Source organism: Budorcas taxicolor, chromosome 5 (genome assembly GCF_023091745.1).
Source record: "Budorcas taxicolor isolate Tak-1 chromosome 5, Takin1.1, whole genome shotgun sequence".
Classification (NCBI taxonomy): domain Eukaryota; kingdom Metazoa; phylum Chordata; class Mammalia; order Artiodactyla; family Bovidae; genus Budorcas; species Budorcas taxicolor.
In genome coordinates, this window is record NC_068914.1 from 92,090,303 (window position 1) to 92,118,003 (window position 27,701).

Genomic DNA, 27,701 nt, shown 5'->3' on the forward strand with positions numbered 1-27,701 from the left:
CTGTCATAAGAGCTGGCTTAGAACTATCTAATTAGCATTAACCTTCTCAGACCAAACACATATTGGGCATATTTAGTGTCGTACCATGTATTATATTCTCTGTGTTTTTATTATCTTATCTGATCACCAGGTTGAAGCTTCCAGTTCAAGACTATGATTATCAATGTTTTCCCCCACCGCAATGTAAATCAATGCTTTGCACATGGCAGATGTTCCATAAATATTTGTGAACTAAAAGGAAGGTGATTTTCAAAATGTTCGATACACATATGCTAATACAGAAATGATTTTTATTAAAATAGAGCTAGTTTGTGGGTCCAATTTTCAAACACAATAAATTGATGATAGAGGTAAGTGCTATGGGCTGAATGCTTGTTGTTGTTCAGTCGCCAAGTCATGTCCAACTCTTTGCAACCCCATGAACTGCAGCATGCCAGGCCTCCCTGTCCCTCACCATCAACTGGAGTTTGCCCAAGTTCATGTCCATTGAATCGGTGATGCCATCCAACCATTTCATCTTCTGTTGCCCTCTGCTTCTGCCTTCAATCTTCCCTAGCATCAGGGTCTTTTCTAATGAGTTGGCTCTTTGCATCAGGTGGTCAAAGTATTGAAGCATCAGCTTCACCATTAGTCCTTCCAATCAATATTCAGGGTCAATGTCATTTAGGATTGACCAGTTTGATCTCCTTGCAGTTCAAGGGACTCTCAAGAGTCTTCTCCAACACCACAGTTCAAGAGCATCGATTCTTCGGTGCTCAGCCTTCTTTATGGTCAAACTCTCACATCTATACATAACTACTGGAAAGACCATAGCTTTGACCATATGGACTTAAGTCAGCAAAGTGATGTCTTTGCTTTTCATTACACTGTCTAGGTTTGTCATAGCTTTCTTTCCAAGAAGTAAGCATCTTTTAATTTCACGACTGCAGCCACCATCTGCAGTGATTCTAGACCCCCAAGAAAATAAAGTCTCTCACTGTTTCCATTGTTTCCCCATCTATTTGCCATGAAGTGATGGGACCAGATGCCATGATCTTAGTTTTTTTAATGCTGGGTTTTAAGCCAGCTTTTTCACCCTCCTCTTTCACCCTCATCAAGAGGTCTTTAGTTCCTCTTTGCTTTCTGCCATTAGAGTGGTATCATCTGCATATCTGAGGTTGTTGATGTTTCTCCAGGCAATCTTGATTCCAGCTTGTGTCCCCCGAAATTCATATATTGAAATCCTAACTCCCATTGTAATGGGGTTAGGATGTTGGGCCTTTGGAAGGTGATTAGGGCATAAGGGCTCCGCTCATGGGTGGGATTAGTGCTCTCATAAAAGAGACACCAGAGTGACCCCTCACACCTTCCACCAGAGAAAAGATAGCACCTGTGAACCAGAAAGGGAGCTTGCCTGGGAGAGAGAATTGGCCAGTGCCATGGTCTTGGACTTCCCAGCCTCTGGAGCTGTGAGAAACAAACATGTAACGCTTATAAGCCACTCAGTTTATAGTATTTCTGTCAGAGCAGTCCAAATGGACTAAGACAAGAAGTAAAAGAGTGAGAAGTAAAAAAGCTGGCTGGCCATCACATCTCAGCCTCTGCTACTCCTACCACTTCCTGACTACTGTCACAGGAGCTAGCTAGCATTTAGTGAGTGCATCCTCTTTGCTAAGCACCATGTACACTTTATGCCACTTAACCTTAAGAGGTAGAAGCTCCCAGTCATGTTTGACTCTTTGTGACCCTCTGGACTGTAGCCCACCAGGCTCCTCTGTCTGTGGAATTCTCCTGGCAAGAATACTGGAGTGAGTTGCCATGCCCACCTCCAGGGGATCTTCCCAACTCAGGGATCGAACCTGGAGCTCTTAAGTCTCTGCACTGAAGGAGGATTCTTTACCACTGAGCTAGCAGGGAAGCCCAAGAAAAGAGACTGCCCAGTGTGGGGCTCAAACCCACAACCCTGAGATTAAGAGTTTCATGCTATACTGACTGAGTCAGCCAGGCTCCTTCATTAGCATTTGTAGAGGAAACAAGCTGAGACTTAAAAGAGGCAAGCAACTGGGTCAGAATCACACTTTTAAGTGAAAAGTCGGCTTCTTAAAACAGATCTGTCTGATTTAAACAATTGTGGATACTGAACCAAGAGGAAAGGACGGGAAGAAATGTGAGACAGCAAAAGAGACACAGATGTATAGAATGGACTTTTGGACTCTGAGGGAGAGGGAGAGTGTGGGATGATGTGGGAGAATGGCATTGAAACATGTATCAGTCAGTTCAGTTCAGTCACTCAGTCGTGTCCGACTCTTTGCGACCCAATGAACTACAGCTCGCCATGCCTCCCTGTCCATCACCAACTCCCGGAGTTCACTCAGACTCATGTCCATCGAGTCAGTGATGCCATCCAGCCATCTCATCCTCTGTCATCCCCTTCTCCTCCTGCCCCCAATCCCTCCCAGCATCAGAGTCTTTTCCAATGAGTCAACTCTTTACATGAGGTGGCCAAAGTACTCGAGTTTCAGCTTTAGCATCATTCCTTCCAAAGAAATCCCAGGGCTGATCTCCTTCAGAATGGACTGGTTGGATCTCCTTGCAGTCCAAGGGACTCCCAAGAGTCTTCTCCAACACCACAGTTCAAAAGCATCAATTCTTCGGCGTGCTCAGCCTTCTTCACAGTCCAACTCTCACACCCATACATGACCACAGGAAAAACCATAGCCTTGACTAGACGGACCTTAGTCGGCAAAGTAATGTCTCTGCTTTTGAATATGTATCTAGGTTGATCATAACTTTTCTTATGTTCGATACAGGATGCTTGGGGCTGGTGCACGGGGATGATCCAGAGAGATGATATGGGGTGGGAGGTGGGAGGGGGGATCAGGATTGGGAACCCATGTACACCCATGGCAGATTCATGTCAATGCATGGCAAAACCAATACAGTATTGTAAAGTAAAATAAAGTAAAAATAAAAATTTAATAAAAAAAAGAAAGAAAATCATTTAGAGACATTTTGCAGAATGCCAGCCAGCCAGCTCTTCTGAACTGTAGTGGCTGCGGGGCCATGGGCCCAACCCTCCCTTAGGATCCAGGAAGGCACACACCCCCTGTGAGGGAGGGGTGGCTGCTGATGGCTCCCAGCTAAGCCCCAACCTGGGAACCACCAGTGGCAGAAGGGAGTTGCCTCACCCCCTGTACAGCCCCACTCATGGCTGGTAGGGTACAGGGGTGCAAAAATCCGTGCCTTGCCTCATCTAGGGACAGCTTTGAAGGGCCATCCGAGATTCAGCAGTCCCCACGGCATCGGCCAAGACCTCTGGTAGTGGTGGAGTTTAGTCACTCAGTCGTGTCTGACGTTTGCAACCCCATGGACTCTAGCCCACCAGGCTCCTCTATCCAGGGGATTTCCCAGGCAAAAATACTGAAGTGGGTTGCCATGCCCTCCTCCAGGGGATCTTCCTGGCCTCTTCTATAAATACAATACCCCAGCTCAGCAACTCCAAGTCTCCAATTCTGTCTTCCTCTCTTACTCTTATTCTTCCTGAGAGCACTCAAAAAACTCCCCTGCAGGCACCTCTCTGCCACTGCGCCTATTTCCTGGGAACTGCCTGAAGACACTAGCCAACCCTGAGAAAGCAGCAGTCGGGGTCACAGGCTGTGCTTAGACCTAAGAGCAGGAGAGGAACGCTGGAAGAGTGCATGCACTACTCCCCGCCCAGTGTCCTGGGGAAGCCCTGTAACTCAGGCAGAGCTCGAATCCGCGTCCTGCACCCTAATGTTCCCTTGGGCTCCAATCGGTGGACTTCCCTATCCCCTTCTCCCATCAAGCACCAAATGAAGAAATTAAAACAAAAGAAGAAATCCCACTTCTTTATTTACCTACCCAGTAAGAGAAACCTATATGCAGGTCAGGAAGCAACAGTTCGAACTGGACATGGAACAACAGACTGGTTCCAAATAGGAAAAGGAGTACGTCAAGGCTGTATATTGTCACCCTGCTTATTTAACTTCTATGCAGAGTACATCATGAGAAACGCTGGGCTGGAAGAAGCACAAGCTGGAATCAAGATTGCAGGGAGAAATATCAATCACCTCAGATATGCAGATGACACCACCCTTATGCCAGAAAGTGAAGAGGAACTAAAAAGCCTCTTGATGAAAGTGAAAGAGGAGAGTGAAAAAGTTGGCTTAAAGCTCAACATTCAGAAAACGAAGATCATGGCATCCGGTCCCATCACTTCATGGGAAATAGATGGGGAAACAGTGGAAACAGTGTCAGACTTTATTTTTTGGGGCTCCAAAATCACTGCAGATGGTGACTGCAGCCATGAAATTAAAAGACACTTACTCCTTGGAAGAAAAGTTATGACCAACCTAGATAGCATGTTCAAAAGCAGAAACATTATTTGGCCGACTAAGGTCCGTCTAGTCAAGGCTATGGTTTTTCCAGTAGTCATGTATGGATGTGAGAGTTGGACTGTGAAGAAAGCTGAGCGCCGAAGAATTGATGCTTTTGAACTGTGGTGTTGGAGAAGACTCTTGAGAGTCCCTTGGACTGCAAGGAGATCCAACCAATTCATTCTAAAGGAGATCAGTTCTGGGTGATCTTTGCAAGATGAGTTTGAGTGAACTCCAGGAGTTGGTGATAAACAGGGAGGCCTGATGTGCTGCAATTGCAGAGTCGGACACGACTGAGTGACTGAACTAAACTGAAGTGAAGAAGGACAGAGAAGCCTGGCATGCTGCAGTCCATGGGGTCACAAAGAGCTGGGCATGACTTGATGATTGAACAACAGCAACTCAGTTTGAACATATATTTGAGCACCTATAGTGCTGAGCTTCTTGGCTTTTTGGCTAAGATCAAGTGGTGGCTCAGATGGAAAACATCTGTCTATAATGTGGGAGACCTGGGTCCGATCCCTGGGGCGGGAAGTTCCCTGGAGAAGGAAACGGCAACCCACTCCAGTACTCTTGCCTAGAAAATCCCATGGACGGAGGAGCCTAGTGTCCATGGTGTTGCAAAGAGTTGGACACGACTAAGTGACTTCACTTTTCACTTTCATAGTGCTGAGCGGGCTACGAGCTGGGTAGAAGAGGGATTGTTTTAGGTTGCAGGTGGCCACCTTGGCCCGCCAGAACCAACCTCAGTGGTTGATTCCACTGACTTCTGAGACTTTCACTATCCATCTGTGTCCCAGGTCCCCTGAGGGTGCACCAATTTTATGTTAATTCTATAAAGTCACGGGTAGTTGATGAATTACCACACTGCAGCAGGAGAAAGTGGGGCTTCCCTTGTGGCTCAGATGATAAAAGAATCTGCGTGCAATGTGGGAGACCCAGGTCCAGTCCCTAGGCCAGGAAGATCCCCTGGAGAAGGGAATGGCTACCCACTCCAGTATTCTTGCCTGGAAAATCCCATGGACAGAGGAGCCTGCCAAGCTACAGACCTTGGGTTCACAAAGAGTGGGACACAACTGAGTGACCAACAGTTTCATCTTCCCAACAGGAGAAGCTACCTAGTGGTTGTATCCCCAGCCCACCTTTGCCACAGGATGAAGTAAAATCTAGGGGCTTTTTATATGAAGCTCACTTCACCAGAAAAACAAAGTAAGCAATCAGTTCCTCTTCTGCTCAACTGGAAAGCACACTAAAAGCTTTTTCAAAGATGCTAGATGATGGCTCAGAAGAGGCAGAGCCTTTTAAATCCAGTCTTCCCTGCTATTCAGCAAAGGTGTATTTATTTTGGGATAAGTCCATCATGAAGGGCACACAGGAAGAATTCAATGTGGAGGTTTGGAGGGTAACTACTCTCTGTCTGAAAGATTCATGTCTGCTGAAGAGGGAAAAAGATGGAAGATGTTGTTTCTCATCTTCTCATGGATCAAGAAGGAACACTGGGAGTGCTGCTTGGCTTGTCAAGGGGAATATCTACAGCTAGGAGGCAGCAGGCTCAGTGGCAATGCAAGACACTGGAGACTCAAGGACAAAGAACTTAAATTGCCGATCACTACTGTTAATCTTGTGAAGAATCCCTGTATAAGCCACTTAATCTTTTGTTAGACTTCAGTTTGTTTGTTTTTTAAGTACAATGAATACAGCAGATTGTTTCACAGTTTGCTATGCAGAGTAATTAATAAAACACACAAAACTGTCTATCCTATACTGCTCATCAATAATTCCTAAAAATAATATAAACTCTTCCATTGGCAATACAAATGTAGCTTTTAAAATTCAATAGACATGTTTTCATTAAAAAGCTAAGATTTTAAGTACTTCCATGAGAATTCTTAACATACAGATATATATCAGGGAAACTACAGATAGAAAATAGGGTGAAGTCTGACTTACCACTGATGATGAAAAAGGAGCCTTCAGGTGTAACCTAGAGCTCTGGGATAATTTACCTGGATATACTGCCACAGACGACAGAGCACAGTTCCGTGTTGTGCAAGTACTGGATGGCTTTAGATGCTCCTATTAATACACTGATTCGAATGTGCCAAGAGAGTGGGGCTGTGTTACCCTGAAAAGACAACAGTGGTTGGTTTCGTTGTATTTTCTGAGTAAAAACCATGTTTGTATTCACTACCTAGGTGTATGCCAGAACAAACTCTAATGATAAAGTGGGCAGAGGTGAGTGAATCAATATTTTAGTTAACCATAACCTATTTTTAATTCAAGATGGGTTTTCCATGCTGGTTCTAGGTCCCTTTATAGGCAATGAAAATAACCAATAATTTTAATGTCATATAAATTGAAATATGGCTAATAAGATAACTATGCTTAAAATTTCATTGTATAAGATTTTTAGTTTATTTGTGGCACAACAGTGTGGGTAATTGAGAATAATCTGTTTTTATTCTCATCTTAATTGCAATTTTGCAAATTTGGAATCTGTTTTTTAACTTATCTTTCAAAAACATCATAAGAGAAACCATGGCATTTATTCAACCTCCTTCTTTTTAAGTGATATAGATATCATTTTTATGTCTACCCTTCATATTGAATGGTACTTTGCATAAAGTTATGCAAATAAAAATCACCTGAGAAATAATGGTAATTGACATAAACTCATTTGAGACATGGTACCAATGAGGAGTGAGGACCCAGCAACTCTTTTGGCCACCATTTTGCACAACACACAATAATTCGGGTATTTATGCAACCTTCTAAAAGTAAGAAATTAATTCATGGAGAAGTCCTCTACTTCCTTGGGAAACCCACTGTTGGCGTCCCCTCACATGAACACATGTTGGCTTCCTGGTTTTCTCAAAAGGTTTCAGCAGCTCCCCCAGGGCTTAGAGGGTCAGAATATCAGGCAGAGTGATGGATATGACTTACTACACACTGTAATCTGTCAAAGAGTGATCCATTTCTCATATATGGATAAACCAGGCAAAACTTCTCACTCTCTGTAAAATATGCAGCCAACTCCAGTATGTTCGGATGACGGAACCTTGAAACAAAAGATTTTTTAAATCTATCAAACTGGTTATTCAAATAGGAAATGAACAACACTCTGTTTGGGGGGTGGTAAGGTGGGCTGTGGAACCGGCATAAAGCAGAATATAAATGTGGCCAAGGGAGAGGGAATTTCACTGGACACATGACAGTTTTCCTTCCAAACTGGCTTAAAGTATTCTAACAAATGGGCTTCCCAGGTGGTGCTAGTGGTTAAGAACCCATTTGCCAGTACAGGAGACACAAGAGACATGGGTTCAGGAAGACCCCCTGAAGGAGGGCATGGCAACCCACTCCAGTACTCTTGCCTGGAGAATCCTATGGACAGAGGAGCCTGGTGGGCTATGGTCTACTGAGTGCAAAGAGTTGGATACGACTGAAGTGACACCACACACACATGCACACATTCTAACAGATAATAACTAAGATCCAAATAGGACAAAAATGTTCAGAAATGAGAGTTCTTAAGATGTGGGGTGTTGGGAGCTTTATAATATAGAAAACAATATTCAATATTAACTTATTTTTATCAACATGAAACCCAATATAACTTATTTGTTACATAAATAAATATAATGCAACTGAAATGATCCATTTCATTGCTTTTGGTATACATGTGCAAGTAAAATCACCAAAATAGAAGAGTATGGAAGACTGTTTTCATTCATCCATTTACTGAATGCTACTGTGTCAGGGACTAAAGTACCAGGCACCAAGTCACACAATTAAGAGACATCCAATGCCTTCATGAAGTTTGTATTGTTGCCTAAGATCCATGTGACTAGTAAAATCTGAGGTTGAAAAACACACCTCTGATTTTTAAATCACAGAATTCTCTGTCTGTATTGTATATACTTTTCAGGTTCCTTTTTAAACTATTTCTTGAAGGCGTGTGTCGTCACAGTGAAAACCAATGTAACCCTTGTAACAGCTATGAAATATAAAGCATGTGAAAGTCACACATACTGTGAACTCAGTTCAACAATTATTTACTGAACACCTTTTATGTCTTAGGTAAGCTTTATTGTTGTTGTTTAGTTGCTAAGTTGTGTCTGACTCTTTTGTGGCCCCATGAACTGTAGTCCACCAGGCTTTTCAAGGCATATTTGGGGATATTAAAACAAATAAAGCTATTTTTTACAGAAAAAAATGGTGCTATATATAAAGTCCTATTATTCATTTCTTCAATTGTAAAGCTTACCTATGAAACATATGTGCATACACACATATCTATATAATACATACATATATATTCTTGGGCTTTCCTGGTGGCTCAGACAGTAAAGAATCTGCCTGCAATGCAGGAGACCTGGGTTCGATTTCTGGGTTGGGAAGATCCCTGAAGGAGGGCATGGCAACCCACTCCAGTATTCTTGCCTGGAGAATTCCATGGACAGAGGAGCCTGACAGGCTATACAGTTCCGAGGGTCACAAACAGTTGAACATGACTGAGCGACTAAGCACACATATATCCCTTCTGAGTCCCTCTCTTCCTACTTCAAGAAAGGGAGTGTGGGTGTATGTATGTGTGTACGTGTGTGTGTGTGTGTGTACATAAACACATACACAATCCATTAAGTAGTTCCCTTAATTTATAATACATACATATATATTCTTGGGCTTCCCTGGTGGCTCAGACAGTAAAGAATCTGCCTGCAATGCAGGAGACCTGCGTTCGATCCCCGGGTTGGGAAGATCTCCTGGAGAAGGAAATGGCACCCCACTCCAGTACTTTTGCCTGGAGAATCCCATGGATGGAGGAGCCTGGTAGGCTACAGTCCATAGGGTCACAAAGAGTTGGGCACGACTGAGCGACTTCACTTTCACTTTAATTTTATAACAAAAAGAAACTCATGCTCAGGTTATTAGCTTAGATTTTACTTTTTCTAAGACGTCTACTCTGCCACCCACCCCACCCCCAAATTAGCATTTCCTCCTCTCTCACCACTCTGTGTGTGTGAGCATGTTCGGTCATGTCCAGCTCCTTTGTGAGCCCACGGACTATAGCCCACCAGGCTCCTCTGTCCATGGGATTTCCCAGGCAGGAATACTGGAGTAGGTGGCCACTTCCTTCTCCAGGGGATTTCCCCACCCCAGGGATTGAATCCATGTCTCCTGCATTGCAGGCAGATTTTTAAACCACTGAGCCACCAGGGAAGTCCTCAGCACTCTGTACTTGCTTTATTATTTAACTTACTGAAACTATCTGTTGTTTGTGCACTTCTCTCCTAATTCCATTCCAGACAGTATGTTGTAATGCCTCTGACTTATTCACCAGTAAAAGTCTAAGAAGAGAAAGGGTGAATATGACTTAGGAAATAAGTTGGATCTTGCAAAAAAAAAAAAAAGTAGCATCTACCTCAGTTTCCTCATCTACAAAATGAGGATAATAACAAGACTCGCCTCAGGCCTGTTGTGAGGATTAAAGAATGAATACACATGAAGCACTTGGTATAGGGTTAAAACTAAAGAAATATCAGCAACATAAATGATAATGATGGCATACCAGAAACATCCAATGCCATATGTCATTAATTCTCTCAAAAGTAATACATAAATGCCTCAGTAGAATAAATCCAAATGGGTCAGGTATATAAGTGAAAATATAAAGGTACTTGAAAAAATGGCAAAATTATTTAAAAACCTCTCAGTTGGAGGGGTCTTTAAACTATAAAACCTAGAATCCATAAAAGAAAATATAGATTAAATTCAACTACATGAGAACCATCTCCAAATGGCAAAAAACTAGAATAAGCAATGACAAATGATAATGGGGTAAAAATAATTATTTGTATCTTAAAACATAAAAATAAGGCTAATTTTTTCTACTATATGAAATACTCTGACAAACCATTAAGAAAAATACCCAACAGTCTAGTTAGTGGGAATGTAAATTGACACAGTTTCTATGGAGAACAGTATGGAGATTTCTTTAAAAACTAGGAATAAAACTACCATATGACCCAGCAATCCCACTACTGGGCATATACCCTGAGCAAACCCCAATTCTAAAAGACACATGTACTCCAATATTCATTGCAGCACTATTTACAATAGCCAGGACATGGAAGCAATCTAGATGAATGAATAAAGAAGTTGTGGCACCAAAAAAAAAGAAGAAGTTGTGGTACATATATACAATAGAATATTACTCAGCCATAAAATGGAATGAACTCGAGTCGGTTGCAGTGAGGTGGATGAACCTAGAGCCTGTTATACAGAGTGAAGTCAGTCAGAAAGATAAACACAAATATCGTATATTAACACATATATGAAAGTGAAGGACATCTAGAAAAATGGTACTGATGAACCTATGTGTAGGGCAGTAACAGAGATGCAGACATAGAGAACAGACTTGTGGGCACAGTGGGGGAAGGAGAGGATGGGGTAAACTGAGAGAGCAGCATTGAGACATATACGTTACCCAATTAAAATAGATAGCCAGGGGGAATTTGCTGTATGACTCGGGGAGCTCGACCTCCCTCTAGTTGCAACCTGGAGGGGTCAGATGGGGTAGGAGGTGGGAGGGAAGTTCAAGAGGGTAGGGTCATATGTATAGGTATGGCTGATTAATGCTGATGTATGGCAGAAACCAACACAATATTGTAAAGCAATTATCCTCCGATCAAAAACAGATTTAAAAAAATCCAACAGTCTAATAAAAAATGGGCAAAGAACATTAACAGATATTTCATAGAAAAGGAAATAAATCTCTTTATATGTGAAAAGATTCATTCATCATAGAAAAAGAAATTTAAACTACACTGAAAAACCATGTCCACTTAGCAGATCAGAAAAAAACAGATAAAAGAATAAATGCTATATTGGCTAGAATATGGGGAACCAGGCACTCGTATATATGACTGGTGTTAAGTGTAAACTAGTATAGTTTCTAGTGAAGGACAATTTGGTGGCATGGAACATGACCCTATAAATTTATTTCTATGAAGTTTTCTTAGATACACTTCAACACATATAAAATAACAATATACAAGGTTTTCTCATTGTAGCATTATTTTAAGTAAAAGATTAGGAAAATCTAAAAATCCGTTGATGGGAAAATGGTTAATGACATTATAACACAGGCACACAAAAGTATACATGAGAGTCGCTCAGTCATGTCTGAGTTTTTGCGACCCCACGGACTATACAGTCCATGGAATTCTCCAGGACAGAACACTGGAGTGGGTAGCCTTCTCCAGGGGATCTTCCCAACCCAGGGATCAAACCTAGGTCTCCCGTATTGCAGGCGGATTCTTTACCAGATGAGCCACAAGGGAAGCCCCAGAATACTGGAGTAGGTAGCCTATCCCTTCTCCAGGGGATCTTCCCGACCCAGAAGTTGAACTGGAGTCTCCAGCATTGCAGGCGGATTCTTTACCAACTGAGCTATCAGGGAAGCCACAGCACACAACGGAATACTAAAATAAGCAAAGCGAACAATGTGTGCATGCTGCCTCCTGTGTGAGAAGAGGAAAGTAAGAAAACAAAATACATATATGCTCCCAAATAAAACATTTCTGGAAAGACACATAGGAAACTGATAACACTGTTGCCTTTGGGAAAAGTGGCTGGGTGGCCGGATGAGAACATGGAAGAAAATCTCTTCTTGGCTTACCCTTCTTCCCTTTTGGAATTCTGGCGTGTCCGAATTTATTATTTATTCATAAGCAAAAAAATAAAGCTTAAATATAAAAACTTTCTTATTACAATTTTGGTTTTAGTTTTTTTGTTGACTAAATGATATATTAAGTTTTTATGCTTAGCCTCTAACATTTTGATTTCTGGTCTTAGGTATAAAAGGAGAAGGATTTAGGATAATACCTCCCTCCCCTGAATTCACATATTGGTTTAGGAAACATCTGAAAAGAACATTTTCTATTGTAAAGGGTGATGACTGAACTCTATAGGGTTAGGGGCCTTCGATGAAGCAGGCTGCACAGCTGCAGATATGAATATATATGAAAATGAAGTCATTTTAGTTTGTCTCCAAGGACTTTCAGGCTCATGAGTGAATTCCCAGAAAATAATATGCACATCAAAAGCACTTGATTTCTTTGTCTAAACTCTCTTCCAGAAGAGGTTTATATTGATGAAACAGTTTCTTGACTGGAATGTCTCTTAAGAAAGAGGAGCAATGGTAAAATATATACAATTCTAATGTTCTAAGAATCATTTTACATTCAGTCATGTTAGTCACACATGATTTAATCCACTTCCTTGTGACAGTTTCTTGTTAAAATAGGCTCAAGTGAATTATGTAAATAGTATATTTTTAAATGTATTCCAAAGAATATACTAAAGCAGATGTCAAAAATTTACCCAGTGTTCTAACCTCCAACCCACATTTATTAAATGCCAACCATGCCAAGCTCTGTGCTGTAGAATCAAAGATGAACAGAGATGAAAACCAGGCACAAGGGGAGAAATTTCAAGCAATGTACTCACAGTAGCAAAACTTCAAGCTCAGACAAAAACCTCTTCCATTGTTTCTTACATTGCATCTTTTCCCCCTAAATACAGAAAAACAAGAAAAAAAAATAAGGAAAGGATCTATTTCTGGTACTCTTAACCTAGGGTCTATGAAATCAGATACTTTTTGGTATAAACGCATATGAACGTTTTTCTGGGGAGAAAATCCTTAGCTTGTATCAGCCTTTCAAAAACCCATTAACGCCAAAACAGATTTAGAACTGCTGCTTCTGAATTAGAAGTTTTTCATGAAATGTATCAGATTGCTGCATTTTATATTTAAACCCTTTCATCGTATTTTGTATACACTTACATAAATTCGAAAATATTCTATGTAGTCAAAGAAAACCTCATGACAGAAACTCCCCACTTGATCTCAAAGAATCCAGGTTGTGATCCTACTTAGAAGTGATTTCAATAATTGGGCATTCACGACTTGGGTCACTTGGCTGTTGGTTTAAGTTTACCTTTGTATTAATTTTGAAAAAATAGGTCCACTAGGAAAATGAAAAATTTTACTCCTTACTTCAAAAAAGCTTCAGAAGCTAGCCCAGTGCCTGACATATGGACAAATTAATGAATTCAATAATATTATCTTGAGGACTTCTTCTGTACCTGGCACTGTCTTTGATGGCTTCCTACATCTTACAGCGTTGCATGTCTCTGAATCTCAAATGCCTAACTTCTCCCATGAAAGGGTTAAAGTGTGTTCCAGTTACCATATGTAAATTGCTAGAAAGGGCAGAGTTTTTAGAGTTCTCTGTCCTTAGGAACAAAGGAAGAGAAACCCAACAGGAATCCTGGAAGCTATTTTCTAAGTTAACCCAAGAAGTCAGAAGCAATAAACATGGCTAACAAATCATTTTCAAGGACCACATTATGGGAATTTATATTTTTTAAAAACCACGGTACTGAGAACCAAGCGGACTGGGTCTCAGGCCCACCTCTAACACTCACTATTTGTGACTTATTGTCACTGGACCTCCCTGGGGTCCGAGTTTTCTTAGCCTGAAAATGTGAAGGGTCAGTTTTTGTGCTCATGCTACCCTACCAGTCTTGCTGCTCAAAGTGTGTTCTGTGGAGGAGGAACACCAGCTTCTCTGGGAGCTTGTGGGAAATGCTGAGTCTCAGGTCACTACATGAACCCACTGAATCACAATCTGAATCTGTGCTGTAAGATCCCAGGTGATTTGCATGAATCTAACCTAGTACCTTGCCCAGCCTCAGGCCCTCTAAGAAAGGTTACTGAAGTTAAGGTCCCAACTGTTCCAAAACTACATTTCTTATTAAAAAAAAAAAGGCTCTGTGACTAAAGCTTCATTAAATTATCTCATTTTTTTCCTGACGTGTGTATAGGACTTTGTTCAACCTCTAGGTCTTGGGCAACTTTGCTACCTTCTATCTTTTTACTGATAGTGAATTGCAACTAAATTCATAAAGACAGCATATGTGTTTCTGAACCCCATGGACAGGGAAGCCTGGCAGGCTACAGTACAAAGAGTCAGACACGACGGAAATGACTTAGTACACACACAGCTGATATACATACAGCTGATTCACTCTACTGTATAGCAGAAACTAACACAACATTGTAAAGCAATTATATTCCTTTAAAAAGAAAAAAAACCCTCCTGGTGATTCTAACATTAGACTGGAGAAGACAGGTTTCAGCCCTATCCACTTCAGTTTACACGTCTGAAATACCCTCTACCAGGTCTTTCCACCTCTAGTCTAATTCCTGCTGTCTTTCCTCCAATTTCCCTGCCAATTTCCAGTTCATCACCCAGCCTGTAATCAAAGTGATATTTCAAAACACGAATCTAGTCCTTTCACTCCCCTACTTAGAAAGCACCTGTGGACTTGACCTATCTTTCCAGTATCATCTGCTGCCACTACATTCACACTAAACTCTCCCACACTAAATTCTGCTCTACCAGTCTGGTATTTGTGAAAAGACATATGCTCCCATGCATGCCCCCATAGGTCTTGGCACCTGCTATATCTTCCATCTTCCCTCCCTGCCTGGCAAAAGTCTCTTTGTTCTTCAAAATCCAGCTGAGAGGTCACTTTCTTTCATCCATTTTTCCATTTGGTTACTGCAGACACGTTTATTGAGTAGTTACTCTGTGCCGGGCACTGTTCCGGGTGCTGGAGGCGCCGGCCTCTCCTCTGGCTATCTTCTACGTGCTCCCATGACCTCTAGGGCAAATCTCTGCTAAGGTACTTATCACTCTACTATTTAATCTTCACCTGTTTTCCCCACAAGACTGGGAACTCCTAGAAGATACAACTATGCTTTGCTCATCTCTGCCCAGTACCCAGCCCATAAAAGTTTAGTAAAAGTTTACTGGCTGCTGACCAGCAATGAAGACCAGCTCTTTTGGTGCGCACGTGTGAACCTATCTCCTCCTGACTCCCGAGTCAGATCCCCAACCCCTTTCTGCTTTCCTGGTTGTTCTCAGCTGTGTTCCAACCTCCTGCTCTGATGGTTGCCTAGCTGCTCTTGAAGCCTCCTCTTTCCTGCTCTCCTGGACTGTAACTGAAGACAATTTAGTAGCACCAAATACCAGCCTATGGTTTAACCTGTGAAGCAGTCTGGAGAGGGCAGGAAAAACTGGAGCAGACTGACACAATCTGACCATCTTAACCAAAGTCCCAATGGCCCTATAAGGCTTCTCAGAAAAGTCTTTCTCAGGCCTTACACCTGGGGAGGGGAAGGATTTAACTCCCACATCCCTGCAAGACAGGCATTCATTTCTTAGTCATTTCTCCAGTCGCCTGAGGTCATATATCTTATTTCCATTTATGAAACTTTATTCTCAAGTACACCTCCTTTCAATGCTGATGAAAAATGACACATTTTAATATGAAATATGAGCAAATAAATGGAATCGATATCCTGAGATAGTAATTCTTTCCATACCTGTTTAAATAATTTAATGGCATATGTTCGGTTTTGGATTTCCACTCTGTATACCTCAAAAATTTCCCCTTCTCCGATTAAAAAGTCTTTGTGGAAATTTTTGGTTCCTTCTACGATGCTGTGAAAGCTGATGGAGGATTTTAGCAATATTCCTTAGGAAGGAAAGTAGGGAGAAGATAAGTTATCTTTCTGTGTTTTAAGAATCAGCCATCATTATAAAGAACCAAGACTTCCCTATTAGAAACAAATCAGAGTCCAGTGAAGAGTCAGTAGAGACATCCCAGGAGCCTATCGTGAGCTCTCTGTACTCTCACTTGGGCCTGGCTCCCGCCATCCCAGAGAGCAAATAGTTTCTTAGATACTCAGACAATAACACTGTGATTCTATCACCTTTCCAAAGAGATCAGACAGACATCTTAGTTGGGATAATTTTCCTAAGGTTATTTCCTTGTCATTAGATCAACAGATTACTGGTGACCCATGATGAACCCAAAACCAGTAAATATATATATATAGAGAGAGAGAAGTTGAAATCTTAATATGACTAAATAATATTCACTAAGCATGACTGGTAGAAATATTTTTCATGAGCCAAATCCAACTTACTTCCCCGAGTAAATTGGGAAGATGCTTCAGCTCTTCAAGAAAATCATCTCAAGCAGAGAATGGGAGGAAACATTTCAGAGGTAACCAAATGCAAATTCAAAGGGAAAAGCCTAAATAAATCCTGCAGAGACCAATTCTGGCTATACTTAACACATTTCATGTTTCATTTGGACCTTTTCGCAAAATCTTAAAAGACCATGGGTGGTTTAGATGAATCTGCCTGCAATGCAGGAGACTCGGGTTTGATCCCTGGGGAAGCCCCTGGAGAAGGGAATGTCATCTCACTCCCATATTCCTGCCTGGAGAATTCCACTGACAGAGGAGCCTGACAGGCTACTGGACCATGGGGTGGCAAATAGCTGGATACAATTGAGCAACTAACACTTTCACTTTCAAAAAACCATAACCTTATCTAACTTTTTAAATTCTGTTTTGAACCAAAGAAGCATCAGATTTGGTGGCGAAGATTAGGCAAAGCAGCCTTAAACAGCCACTAAAGTTTATCAGGTTGATTCCCAGACAGAAGGAAATTATTCTCTCAGCTGACAGAATAGGAAAGTTGATGTGCCAAATAACTGTTTTTCATAGTGACCACCAGTACCGCTTTACAATGACCTCTAAAGATTTCTCTACAAGTGCTAGGAACATTTCTAAAACTACACAAAACTCAACGTAATTTTTAAATGTCTTCTTATGACACATTAAAATAGCAAATGTCATGAAATTATAAGTGAGACCACAATTATGCTCTTTATTGGACAATGCATTTGTAATATAATAGCAACATATCATCCATCAGAACAATGGATTAGTCAGAATTGAGACTATTTTGATATCTATGAAAAACTTATCCTGAATCTGCATATTAATAGTTACCATGTTTACTGGATATGTCTAAATTTCACTTAAAGGAATTCATGAATTCACTTAAAGGAAAGCATGATTTACAGAAGAGTTGGTTTATTTTTTTTTTACCTTTTTCATTACGTTCAGGAATAAGAACATTATCCACTGTGACATTGGCTGTTTCCTAAGAGAAGAAATACATATGAAAGTAATTCAATTTCATAAGTCTAGAAAGAATAGAACCTCAACAGAAATCCAAAGCTACCCCTGGGACTATACAGTGCAAGAAAGTGGAATATAATTTAGAAGAAAGCTAGCAGAATGCAAAGTTATTTTATTCTATTCGACAGTATTCACTGCCATATATATTTAAGGCTTCCACACCAATGCAGGCTTCCACACCAAAGCTAAAAAATCAAGCATCAATGTCAGTCACTTATAGTTAATTTTAAATGACTTCTAGTCCTATAAAACTCATTATCTCTAATTTTCTTTAATGAAAACTAACAATAACATGCAAAACGTCAACTAGAACAGGAAAACTAAAAATTAAGTTAAGACAAATACATAACTCACAGTATTCTTAAATGTTCTATGACTCATTTCTGACACATCACTGAGAGGAGAAAGCCCTCAACTCTTCAAACTGTTACTCCAGTACTCTGGCCTGGAGAATCCCTTGGACAGAGAAGTCTGGTGGGCTATAGTCCTTGGGGTTGCAAAGAGTCAGACATGACTGGGTGACTAACACACAATCTCCTGAATTCCCAAATAAGTGAAGAAGAATGAGAACGAAAGCTTTCCTGGCTTTAAAAAAGTAGCTGCAAATAACAGCATTTTTTCTTCCTCATAACTTCACTCCTTACACTCGATTATAGATGCAACAGGGTTCAAGGGTCATTATCTACGCACACACATTCTACCTTTTGTAACTTGTTTGGAAATTCTTTTCCCCGATGACTCTGCTCTATAGGATTCAAGGCTGCTCCTGAAAGAGAAATAAGGGAAGTTAGGTATAATAACTGTTATGTTCTTAACAAACATTTTTTTTTCTTTCTTACATTGTGAAAATAAATACCTTGCTAGTAAGGTTCATTTCTAAAGCTCAGTTTCATTCCCATTGAATGGTTATAAATTTCCATATATGAAAGAGCTTTCTAATGGTCAAATATAAAAACATACCGTTGTTCGCTTAAAATGTGAGCACCTATCTTTTTGTTTGTATTTTTTATTTTTTTAACGAAAAACATGTGGCATGCAGGATCTTAGTTTCCTGACCAGGGATGGAACCCATGCCCCCTTGCAATAGAAGTGTGGAGTCTCCACCACTGGACTGCCAGGGAAGTCCATCAGCACCTATCTTAAACTATTCTTAGACATCATCAAAAATATTAAAGTATGAAGGTGAGAACTGACAAGAAGAAAGCAACCCTGTTATCAGTTCTCTGTACATATATTTAAAACTTTTACAATTATGGGATTATATCCCTCTGGGTTAGTTTACTTGTTATCCTATCTTGCGCCATAAGGTATTAGAAGGGTGTGGTGTGTGTGTGTGTGTGTATGTGTGTGTGTGAGAGAGAGAGACCAACCACAAATGCCCACACTCTCCCCAGCTGGACTATTACTTCTGTCTGTTATGGTTCTGCCTGAACTAAGGAAGTCTGTGGTGGCTTCCTACAAAAAATTTAAGCTGCAGCATTTTGCAGTTACTTCTGACATTTTGATTCGGACTTTGGAAAAGTTTTATTTCATTTTCTAGTTTTCCTTAGATTGTATTCTAGTATTTCTCAGATTATTTTGCTTAGAAGACTAGCAACAAAACACAATAACAAACCTTGAACAAAACTACAAACCTTAGACCAGACAGACTTCTATAGAACATTCCATCCAAAACACAATATACTCATACTTTGCAATTGTACACTAAACATTCTCCAGAACAGATCATGCATTAGGCAGTAAAATGAGCCTTAATAAACTTGCAAGGATGAAGTCATACAAAGTATATTCTCTGACCACCTGGAATTAAAGTAGAAAGCAATAACAGAAGGAAGTTTTTGAAATTGACAAACACCAAATTCATAAATAATGAATGAGTCGAAGAAATCACAGGGAAACTAGAAAAAACTTTATGATAAATGAAAACAAAAATACAACATGCCAAGATTTATGGAATGCAGCAAAAGCAGTGCTTAAAGGGAAATTTTTTTGCTGTTAATGCTCTCCTTCAAAAAAAGGCAAGATATCAAAGAAACAGCCTAAACTTTTGCATTGGGGAATAAAAAAAGGAGAGAAAACTAAACCAAAGGAAGCAAAAAGAAGGAAGAATTAAGATTGGAGTGGAAATAAATGAAACAGAAGAACAGAATAGAAAAACAAAAGAGAAAAATAGATGAAATCAAAGTCGGTTCTTTGAAAATATAAACATAGTTGACAATCCTTTAGTTAGACTGACCAAAAAAGAAAAAAGGAAGACTCAAATTATCATAATTAAGAACAAAAGACGTAACTACTGACCTTACAGAAATAAAATGAATTATAAGGGAATACTGTGAACAACTATTTGTCCAAAACTAGATAAATGATATGGACAGATTTAGAAAGACACAGACTACCAAAACTAAGTCAAGAAGAAATAAGCAATCTGAATGGATCTGTAACAAGCGAAGAAATTTAACTAATATTTTAACACTTCTCATAAGGAAAAGCCCAGGTCCAAATGGCTTCACAAGTGAACTCTACCAAACATTTAAAGAAGACTTAAGACCAGTTCTTCACTAATTTTTCCAAAAGAGAAGAGGAGGAAACAACTCCCAAATCTCTTTGAGGCTAATATTATTCTTATATCAATGCCACACAAAACAGCACAAGAAAACTATAGACCAATAACCCTTACAAATATAGATGCAAAAATGCGCCCCAAAATATTAGCAAATTAAATCCAGAAACAAATAAGAAAGATGAGATACTATGACCAAGTGGGATTCATCCCAGGAATCCAAGGCTAGCTTAATATCTGAAAATCAATCAATGTGTAAAATGAACAAAACTCATAAAATTCAATAAGCTATCATGATAAAACTCTAGGGAGAAAAAATTTCCTTAATTTGATAAAGGGCATCTGTGAAAAACCTGCAGTGAACATCATGCATAGTGGTAAAAGACAATGTTTTTCCCTTAGATCAGGAATAAGAAAGAAGGTCTGGTCTTGGCACTTCTATTCAATGTTATACTAGAGGCTTCCAGCAGGACAATTAGGCAAGAAAAATAAATAAACATTCTGAATAAGGTACTGCTGTATAGAGTAACATTTGAAGTGTTCAGGTTGCAAGGGCACTAAAAGCCATTGTCCTGTTGTTGCATATAAATAGACAAGACTTCATTGTCGGATAAAATGGAAGATTCAAAATGGTTCTCCTAAGAAGCCAGCAGAAAGCTTCGGGTTTCATGTCAAAACTAAAAGACCAGCCTTTGCTGGTGGCTCAGAGGTAGAGTCCGCCTGCCAACGCAGGGGATACTGGTCCCATCTCTGGTCCAGAAAGATCCCACTAAGCCTGTGCACCACAATCACTGGGCCTACGTGCTGCAACTGCTGAAACCCACGTGCCTAGAGTCCATGCTCCACAACAGGAGAAGCTACTGCAGTGAGAAGCCTGTGCACGGCAACTAAAGAATAGCTCTCGCTCAACTAGAGAAAAGCCCGCATAGCAACCAAGACCCAGCACAGCCATAAAAAATAAACAATTATAAAAAGGAAAATTAAAAGACAACCACTGATCATTGAGATTTACATGCACAATGTGATATGTAAGGACATATGCACGCATGCTAAGTCACTTCAGTCATGTCTGACTCTTTGGGACCCTATGGACTGTAGCCCACCAGGCTCCTCTGTCCATGGGATTCTCCAGGTAAGAATACTGGAGTGGTTCGTCATGTCCTCCTCCAGGAAATCTTCCTGACCCACGGATTGAACACACATCTCTTGTGTCTCCTGCACTGCAGTGGATTCTTTACCACTGAGCCACAGGGAAAGCCCATGGAAGGATATGCATGCCAGAAATATAATGACAGCAAGTAAAAATTCTAGTTTCTTAAACAACTTGGTTATGCCCTGAGATCTGAGGGCATGTTTCATGGATGTGAAGACACCACCTAGTGGCAGCCACCTGAATTGCAGGAACAATGCCTGGGAAGAAATACAAGGCCTTCCTCTGTAACACAGTCAAGTCCTCTACATATCAGCCTTCAAGGTGAGAACTTCCAAAGATGCAAACGTGTTCCCTCAATTTCAGGTGTTAATTGCAGCTTGCTGTCCATTTCCTATTGCTAACAATCCTTCAGCTCTACCATCTCCTATTTCCTCTCCCTCTTCCAGTCAGTGACTCTTCTTGCCTGTTCACTCACTGCCAGGCCCTATATGCCAGCTGCTGTACTGGACTACTGTACCTCTCAAGGTCCTATACTATAAGATTAAACGTACTTTATTTTTTGTGTTTGTTTGCTTTCTATGTTTTATTTGTGTGAAAAGTATTATAAACCTATTAAGTACAATACTTTTTAGCTGATAGTGTGAGTTGGGTACCTAGGCCAACTTTATTGGACTTACAAACAAACTGGATTTACAAATGAACTCTGGGAATGGAAGGAACTCTTTGGTATGTAGGGGATTTACTACTCGAAAGAAAAACCAAATCTAGAAAGTGATCTCTGGAGATTGGAATATGAAATGCCAAAAAACCCTCTAACATGAAAATCACTCCCCCAAATAAAACAATTTTAAGGAAAAGTAGACAAAAATAGATTATTTGGATAAGTGATAACTGTTCATGGTAACAAGAAAGAAAGACTAACTCTTTATGTACTTTCAGTTAGGAGCTCCAACTCCTGACTCAGTGAGTTGATGTCATAGGAAACACAAATGTAGCAAATTACGCTTAAATGTTTCCAAAGTGGGGCTTTCCTGGTGATCCAGCAGTTAAGAATCCACCTTCCAGTGCAGGAGACTTGGATTCAATCCCTGGTCAAGGAACTGAGACCCCATATGCCCACGGGGCAACTAAGCCCATGTGTCTAAGCCCACGACTATAATTGCTTAGTTGTAATTATAGAGTCCACATGCCTCGACCAAGACCTGATATGGCCAAAAATATCAGGAGTCATCACCTGGCTGCTTTTAATAAGCTATATAATTAATGTTTATAAGATTATAATTTAAAGCATTTACTCAATAAATTCCAACTAAATAATGTTACTTTCCCTAGCAAAGGATTCAGAACAAAACACTCCTTATCACGTCAAATTTATCTGTCTTCTGGTATTAGGGCAGTATATTGTCTTTCCACCAATCAACTAATCTCACACTTTAATAAACGAAGGGATTTCCCTGGTGGCACAGTGGATGGGAGTCCACCTGCCAATGCAGGGAACACAGGTTTGATCCCTGGTCTGGGGGGATCCCACATGCCTCGGAGAACCTGGGCCCTTGCGCCACAACCACTGAGTCCATGCTCTAGCACCCACAAGTCACAACTACTGAGTCCACATGCTGCAACTCCTGACGCTTGCGCACTTCGAGCCTGCGCAAGAGGCCGTGCGAAAGAAGCCACCAAAGTGAGAAGCCCGTGAGCCAAAACCAGAGAGCGGCCCCTGGTCACCGCAACTAGAGAAAGCCCGACTAGAGCAACAGAGATCCAGCACAGCCAAAAATAAATAAACAAAAACAAGGGAGGAATCAAAAAAATACTCAGAAAAAAAAATGAAATTTTGCATGTGCCACAGCCTAGGAGTCAAACCAAAGATGTGGAATTTTTGTCCATATAATTCCCCATTGCATAATTAAACAACATAAAGTGTGAAAAGACATTCTGCAACTAATTCCAGAAAACCGAAGTATAAAATATACTGAAGTATAAAATATATTGGTGTGAATCTATGCTGTGAACAAGTTGCAGGGGTGGTGAAGGTGGCTGGACAAGGCTCAAATAATGAAAAAGCATTACCTTACAGCTCCCAGAGACTCAATGGCATTTTACTAGATCAGTCAGTGTCATAGTGAAGCATTCTGCTGTATAAAACTCGGTGAAGAAATAGTGTGCAATAGACACAAGGTACGGAGAAGGCAATGGCACCCCACTCCAGCACTCTTGCCTGGAAAATCCCATGGACGGAGGAGCCTGGTAGGCTGCAGTCCATGGGGCTGCTAACAGTCGGACACGACTGAGCAACTTCACTTTCACTTTTCCCTTTCATGCATTGGAGAAGGAAATGGCAACCCACTCCAGTGTTCTTGCTTGGAGAATCCCAGGGACGGGGGAGCCTGGTGGGCTGCTGTCTATGGGGTCGCACAGAGTCGGACACGGCTGAAGCGACTTAGCAGCAGCAGCAGACACAAGGTATTAGCCAAGTTATACATATATCACTAATAGGATAATATCATGCTAGAAACCTATGGGAACTAATACCTAGTTCATGTGAAAACCCTACAAGATAAAAGTCAGTCTGAAGCTACAGTTTTCTGGTACAAATCTCTCAGGATTTCTTCTCATGTGTGTAAAGCTTCTTCAAATGATGAGATAGTGGCTTGCCTGAACTAAATATATTATCAAACAGCATGTGTGCAAATACACAGAACTACAAATATGCCTGGATGAAAGATTCAAAGAATAAGGCTGCTGATCTAAAGGAGTTTCCCACCTAAGAGTCCCGCGTCCATAACCTAAGATCCAAGATCACTCAAGATCATTCTTGTTGATGTCAATGAATCCAAAGTGGAATAAACAGAACAAGGGACATCAGGAGATTATTTTATTGACAAAGACTGTACAAGGAAAACTTCGCATGTTTTACTTCTCAGGTAACTCTAAATGTAGGGAATGGCACAGCATCAGAAAGAAAAGACATAGAGAGGGAAGAAGCAGGACATGGTGAAATAGATGTAAACAGGTAAAGCACAGTTAGAAGCCATGGCATAAATTCAACAGTGAAGATAACAGAGAAATTCCAGGGTTATTCTGGAGGTTATCATTTGCACCAAAATACACAGATGGTTGCTGCTGTTTAGCCACTAAGTCATGTCCAACTCTTTGTGTCCCCATGGACTGTAGCTCACCAGGCTCCTCTCCCCATGGGATTCTCCAGGCAAGAATACTAGAGTGGGTGGCCATTTCCTCCTCCAGGGAACCTTCCCGCCCCAGGGATCAAACCCATGTCTCCTGCATTTGCAGGAGAATTCTTTATCGCTGAGCCACCAAGATAGCCCTAAAATACACGGGGGAAATGCAATTATTTTTAACTTGTTATCATAGGGTAAAATAAATAATAGCATTATTTTCATTCTACTCATATTGTGGTTCTGATCATGTTTATGACTCAGTTTCAGAGCCTTGAAAAGAGAGCTGATTCTCTTAAGTAAGTAAGAATGAACATTTTAAGAAGTATAGCTTGTAAATAAATTTTAAAAAACAACTATAAAGTGGTGGAAAGGAGTTTGTTGTATAAGTTAGGCAATAAGAAAAGAAAGTGTCACAAAAAGATGAAGCTGCAAACTCCCCTTCAGGTAAAAGCCGTAGGTAAGGAATCATTGACATATCAACATGACCAGTCAATGTCTTGGATAAAATACAATATTTACAAGTTAAAATTTATATAAAATGAACCAAGAGCCATATCATCTGGATCAATGCTTACCATAGTTTGCAATTAAATGGATAGCCCGATGATGCCCCATCTCCTGGAGGATCTGTAAAAGGTCACCGATGGTCTTGTTTTTCTGAGCCCAGGACCAAAGCAATTCTCTTGTTCCACTTTTACCTTGGTCTACATATTTTTCAATGTGACGAACATCCAGCCAGCTGCTTGAAAGCCGCTCCGCTGTGGAAATTGTAATAGGAAGAACCAAAGAATAGTTTACTTTGGAGTCCTTGGTATATTTTATTACCTTTTATTTACATTTTCGTTTTGAACTAATTTTAGCATGTACTCCTTTAACTTCCCCTAATGTTAAGACCTTACATAACCACAGTACAATGATTAGACCCAGTGGTCACTAAGCTGCAAGTGAAAATGAAAAGTCACTCAATCATGTCCAACTCTTTGCGACCTCATGGACTATACAGTCCATGGAATTCTCCAGGCCAGAATACTGGCGTGGGTAGCCTTTCCCTTCTCCAGAGGATCTTCCCAACCCAGGGATCGAAACCAGGTCTCCCGCATTGCAGCAGATTCTTTACCAGCTGAGCCACAAGGGAAGCCTAAGCTGCAAACCTCATTCTAATTTTACCCATTTTTCTATTGATGTCTTTTTTCTGTTCTAAGATCCTATCCAGTTTCTCACATTTCAATTACTCGTTATATCTCCTTAATTTCCATTAATCTGATGTTCCTCAATCTTGCCTTGTTTTTCAGACAGTGGAATACTTGTATCCTTCTCTGTGCATACTATCAAGAGGTTCGTGATCCCCATGTCTTATTACTGCTTATATTAATCTTGATCCGCTGGCTAAGGTAGTGTCTCAGGTTTTTCCACTATAAAATTATTATTATTTTAAACTAATAACTATGTTGGGGGAGATACTGGAGACTATGGAAATATCTTGCTTCTCAGATTTTGCCTACAAATATCTGCAACTATCAGTGGTTCTTATTAATCATAATCATTACTGCAGGATTTGCTTAATGGTCTTCTTCTATTTCATGCTTTTTCATCTATGTTCATTAACTGGTAATTTTGTAAGAAAGTGTTCTCTTCTTCCCCATTTATTTAGGTAATTAATTTATCTTTATCAGTGTGGACTCATGAATATTTACTTTATTCTACAAGTTAAAATCCAATACTATCATTATTTATTTTGCTGCTAAAATTGCTCCAGCTTTGTCCATTCAGTTTGGCTTCTGCATTCTTCTGACAAGCCCTGTCATTTTGGGAACAGTTCCTTATTTTCTGACTATACAAGTTGCTCCAGGTTCATTCTGCATTTTTTCTCCTCCAGTCTTCAAGATAATTACTCTTCCCAAGAGTCCCAGTTCCTTTTCTTGGATAATGGCATTTAGAAAGCAATAACTAGATGCTAGAGGTATTCCCTGTTGCTAGGAAAGTTATGACCAACCTAGACAGCATATTAAAAAGGAGAGACATTACTTTGTCAACAAAGGTCCGTCTAGTCAGGGCTATGGTTTTTCCAGTAGTCATGTATGGGTGTGAGAGTTGGACTCTAAAGAAAGCTGAGCACCAAAGAATTGATGCTTTTGAACTGTGGTGTTGGAGAAGACGCTTGAGAGTCCCTTGGACTGCAAGGAGATCCAACCAGTCCATCCTAAAGGAGATCAGTCCTGGGTGTTCATTGGAAGGACTGATGTTGAAGCTGAAACTCCAATACTTTGGCCAGCTGATGCGAAGAGCTGACTCATCGGAAAAGACCCTGATGCTGGGAAAGATTGAGGGCAGGAGGAGAAGGGGACAACAGAGGATAAGATGGTTGGATGGCATCGCCAACTCAATGGACATGGGTTTGGGTGGACTCCGGGAGTTGGTGATGGACAGGGAGGCCTGGTGTGCTGCAGTTCATGGCGTCGCAAAGTGTCGGACACGACTGAGCGACTGAACTGAACTGAACTGAGGTCCTCCAAGCAGAGCTGGGAAACACATACATGTAGGTTCTCTCCCCCATACATCTGTATTTTTCTATCGGTACACATATGAAAAGCCACGATTTTCTACTGATTCCTTTGATCCAAGTCAATACCATTTGGCGCATTTTAGTCCCGTCTCATGTCTAGTTTTCATTCTCACACAGTGAGAAACTGCTCTCATTATCTACAATATATTTGCTTGTTTCTTCCCTTCTACTATGTACATAAAGTACTTTCAGAATGGCTAACCCAAATCCCCGTGAAGAACCGATTAGCTAACCAAATTACAGCATTTGTGTACACTTGTTTTTGTCCTCAGCTTGACTATTCCGGGAAGAGCGTGTTTTCCAAGGTTACTTAGGTCAGTTCTTTTCTTTCTCATTTTCTTCAGTGCGGTCACTGATAATATATCACTAGTTCGGTTCATTTGTTGAAACTTTTATGAAATGCTGTTTTAAATTTTTATTCTAGATTGTCTTGCTGAACATGTTTGAACAATTAAAAGTTATTATCTGGGTAGGGTCTGAGTAGGGTCAGGGAAATATGTTCTGGTGGATAACAGGATTTTAATTACTCTAAAACAGTCTGTATGACTTTTTTAGGGTCCCATATAAATATCTTAAATGAAAGTATATGACTTTTTAAGAAAGTTTTATTGGAGTATAGTTGATTTAGTATGACTTTTTATGGCACTGTGAGATAAGAGGATTCTTTGGGTAAAAAATTATACAAACTTTCCACATAAATTCCAAATTTTAAAGTGTATTTTAAGGCAAAGGAGT

General features: G+C 40.4%; 1 protein-coding gene across 1 annotated transcript in view; it reads right to left on the reverse strand.

Moving 5' to 3' along the window:
* IRAK3 (interleukin 1 receptor associated kinase 3) overlaps positions 1-27,701 on the reverse strand; it is a 55,326-nt gene that overhangs the window by 13,751 nt on the left and 13,874 nt on the right. The window contains exons 2-8 of the mRNA XM_052640998.1: positions 24,979-25,161; positions 18,210-18,274; positions 17,416-17,470; positions 15,835-15,986; positions 12,888-12,952; positions 7,320-7,434; positions 6,383-6,501 (exon numbers count right to left, since the gene is read on the reverse strand). Coding sequence (XP_052496958.1) covers positions 6,383-6,501; positions 7,320-7,434; positions 12,888-12,952; positions 15,835-15,986; positions 17,416-17,470; positions 18,210-18,274; positions 24,979-25,161 — 754 coding nt within the window. The remainder of the gene's footprint in view (positions 1-6,382; positions 6,502-7,319; positions 7,435-12,887; positions 12,953-15,834; positions 15,987-17,415; positions 17,471-18,209; positions 18,275-24,978; positions 25,162-27,701) is intronic.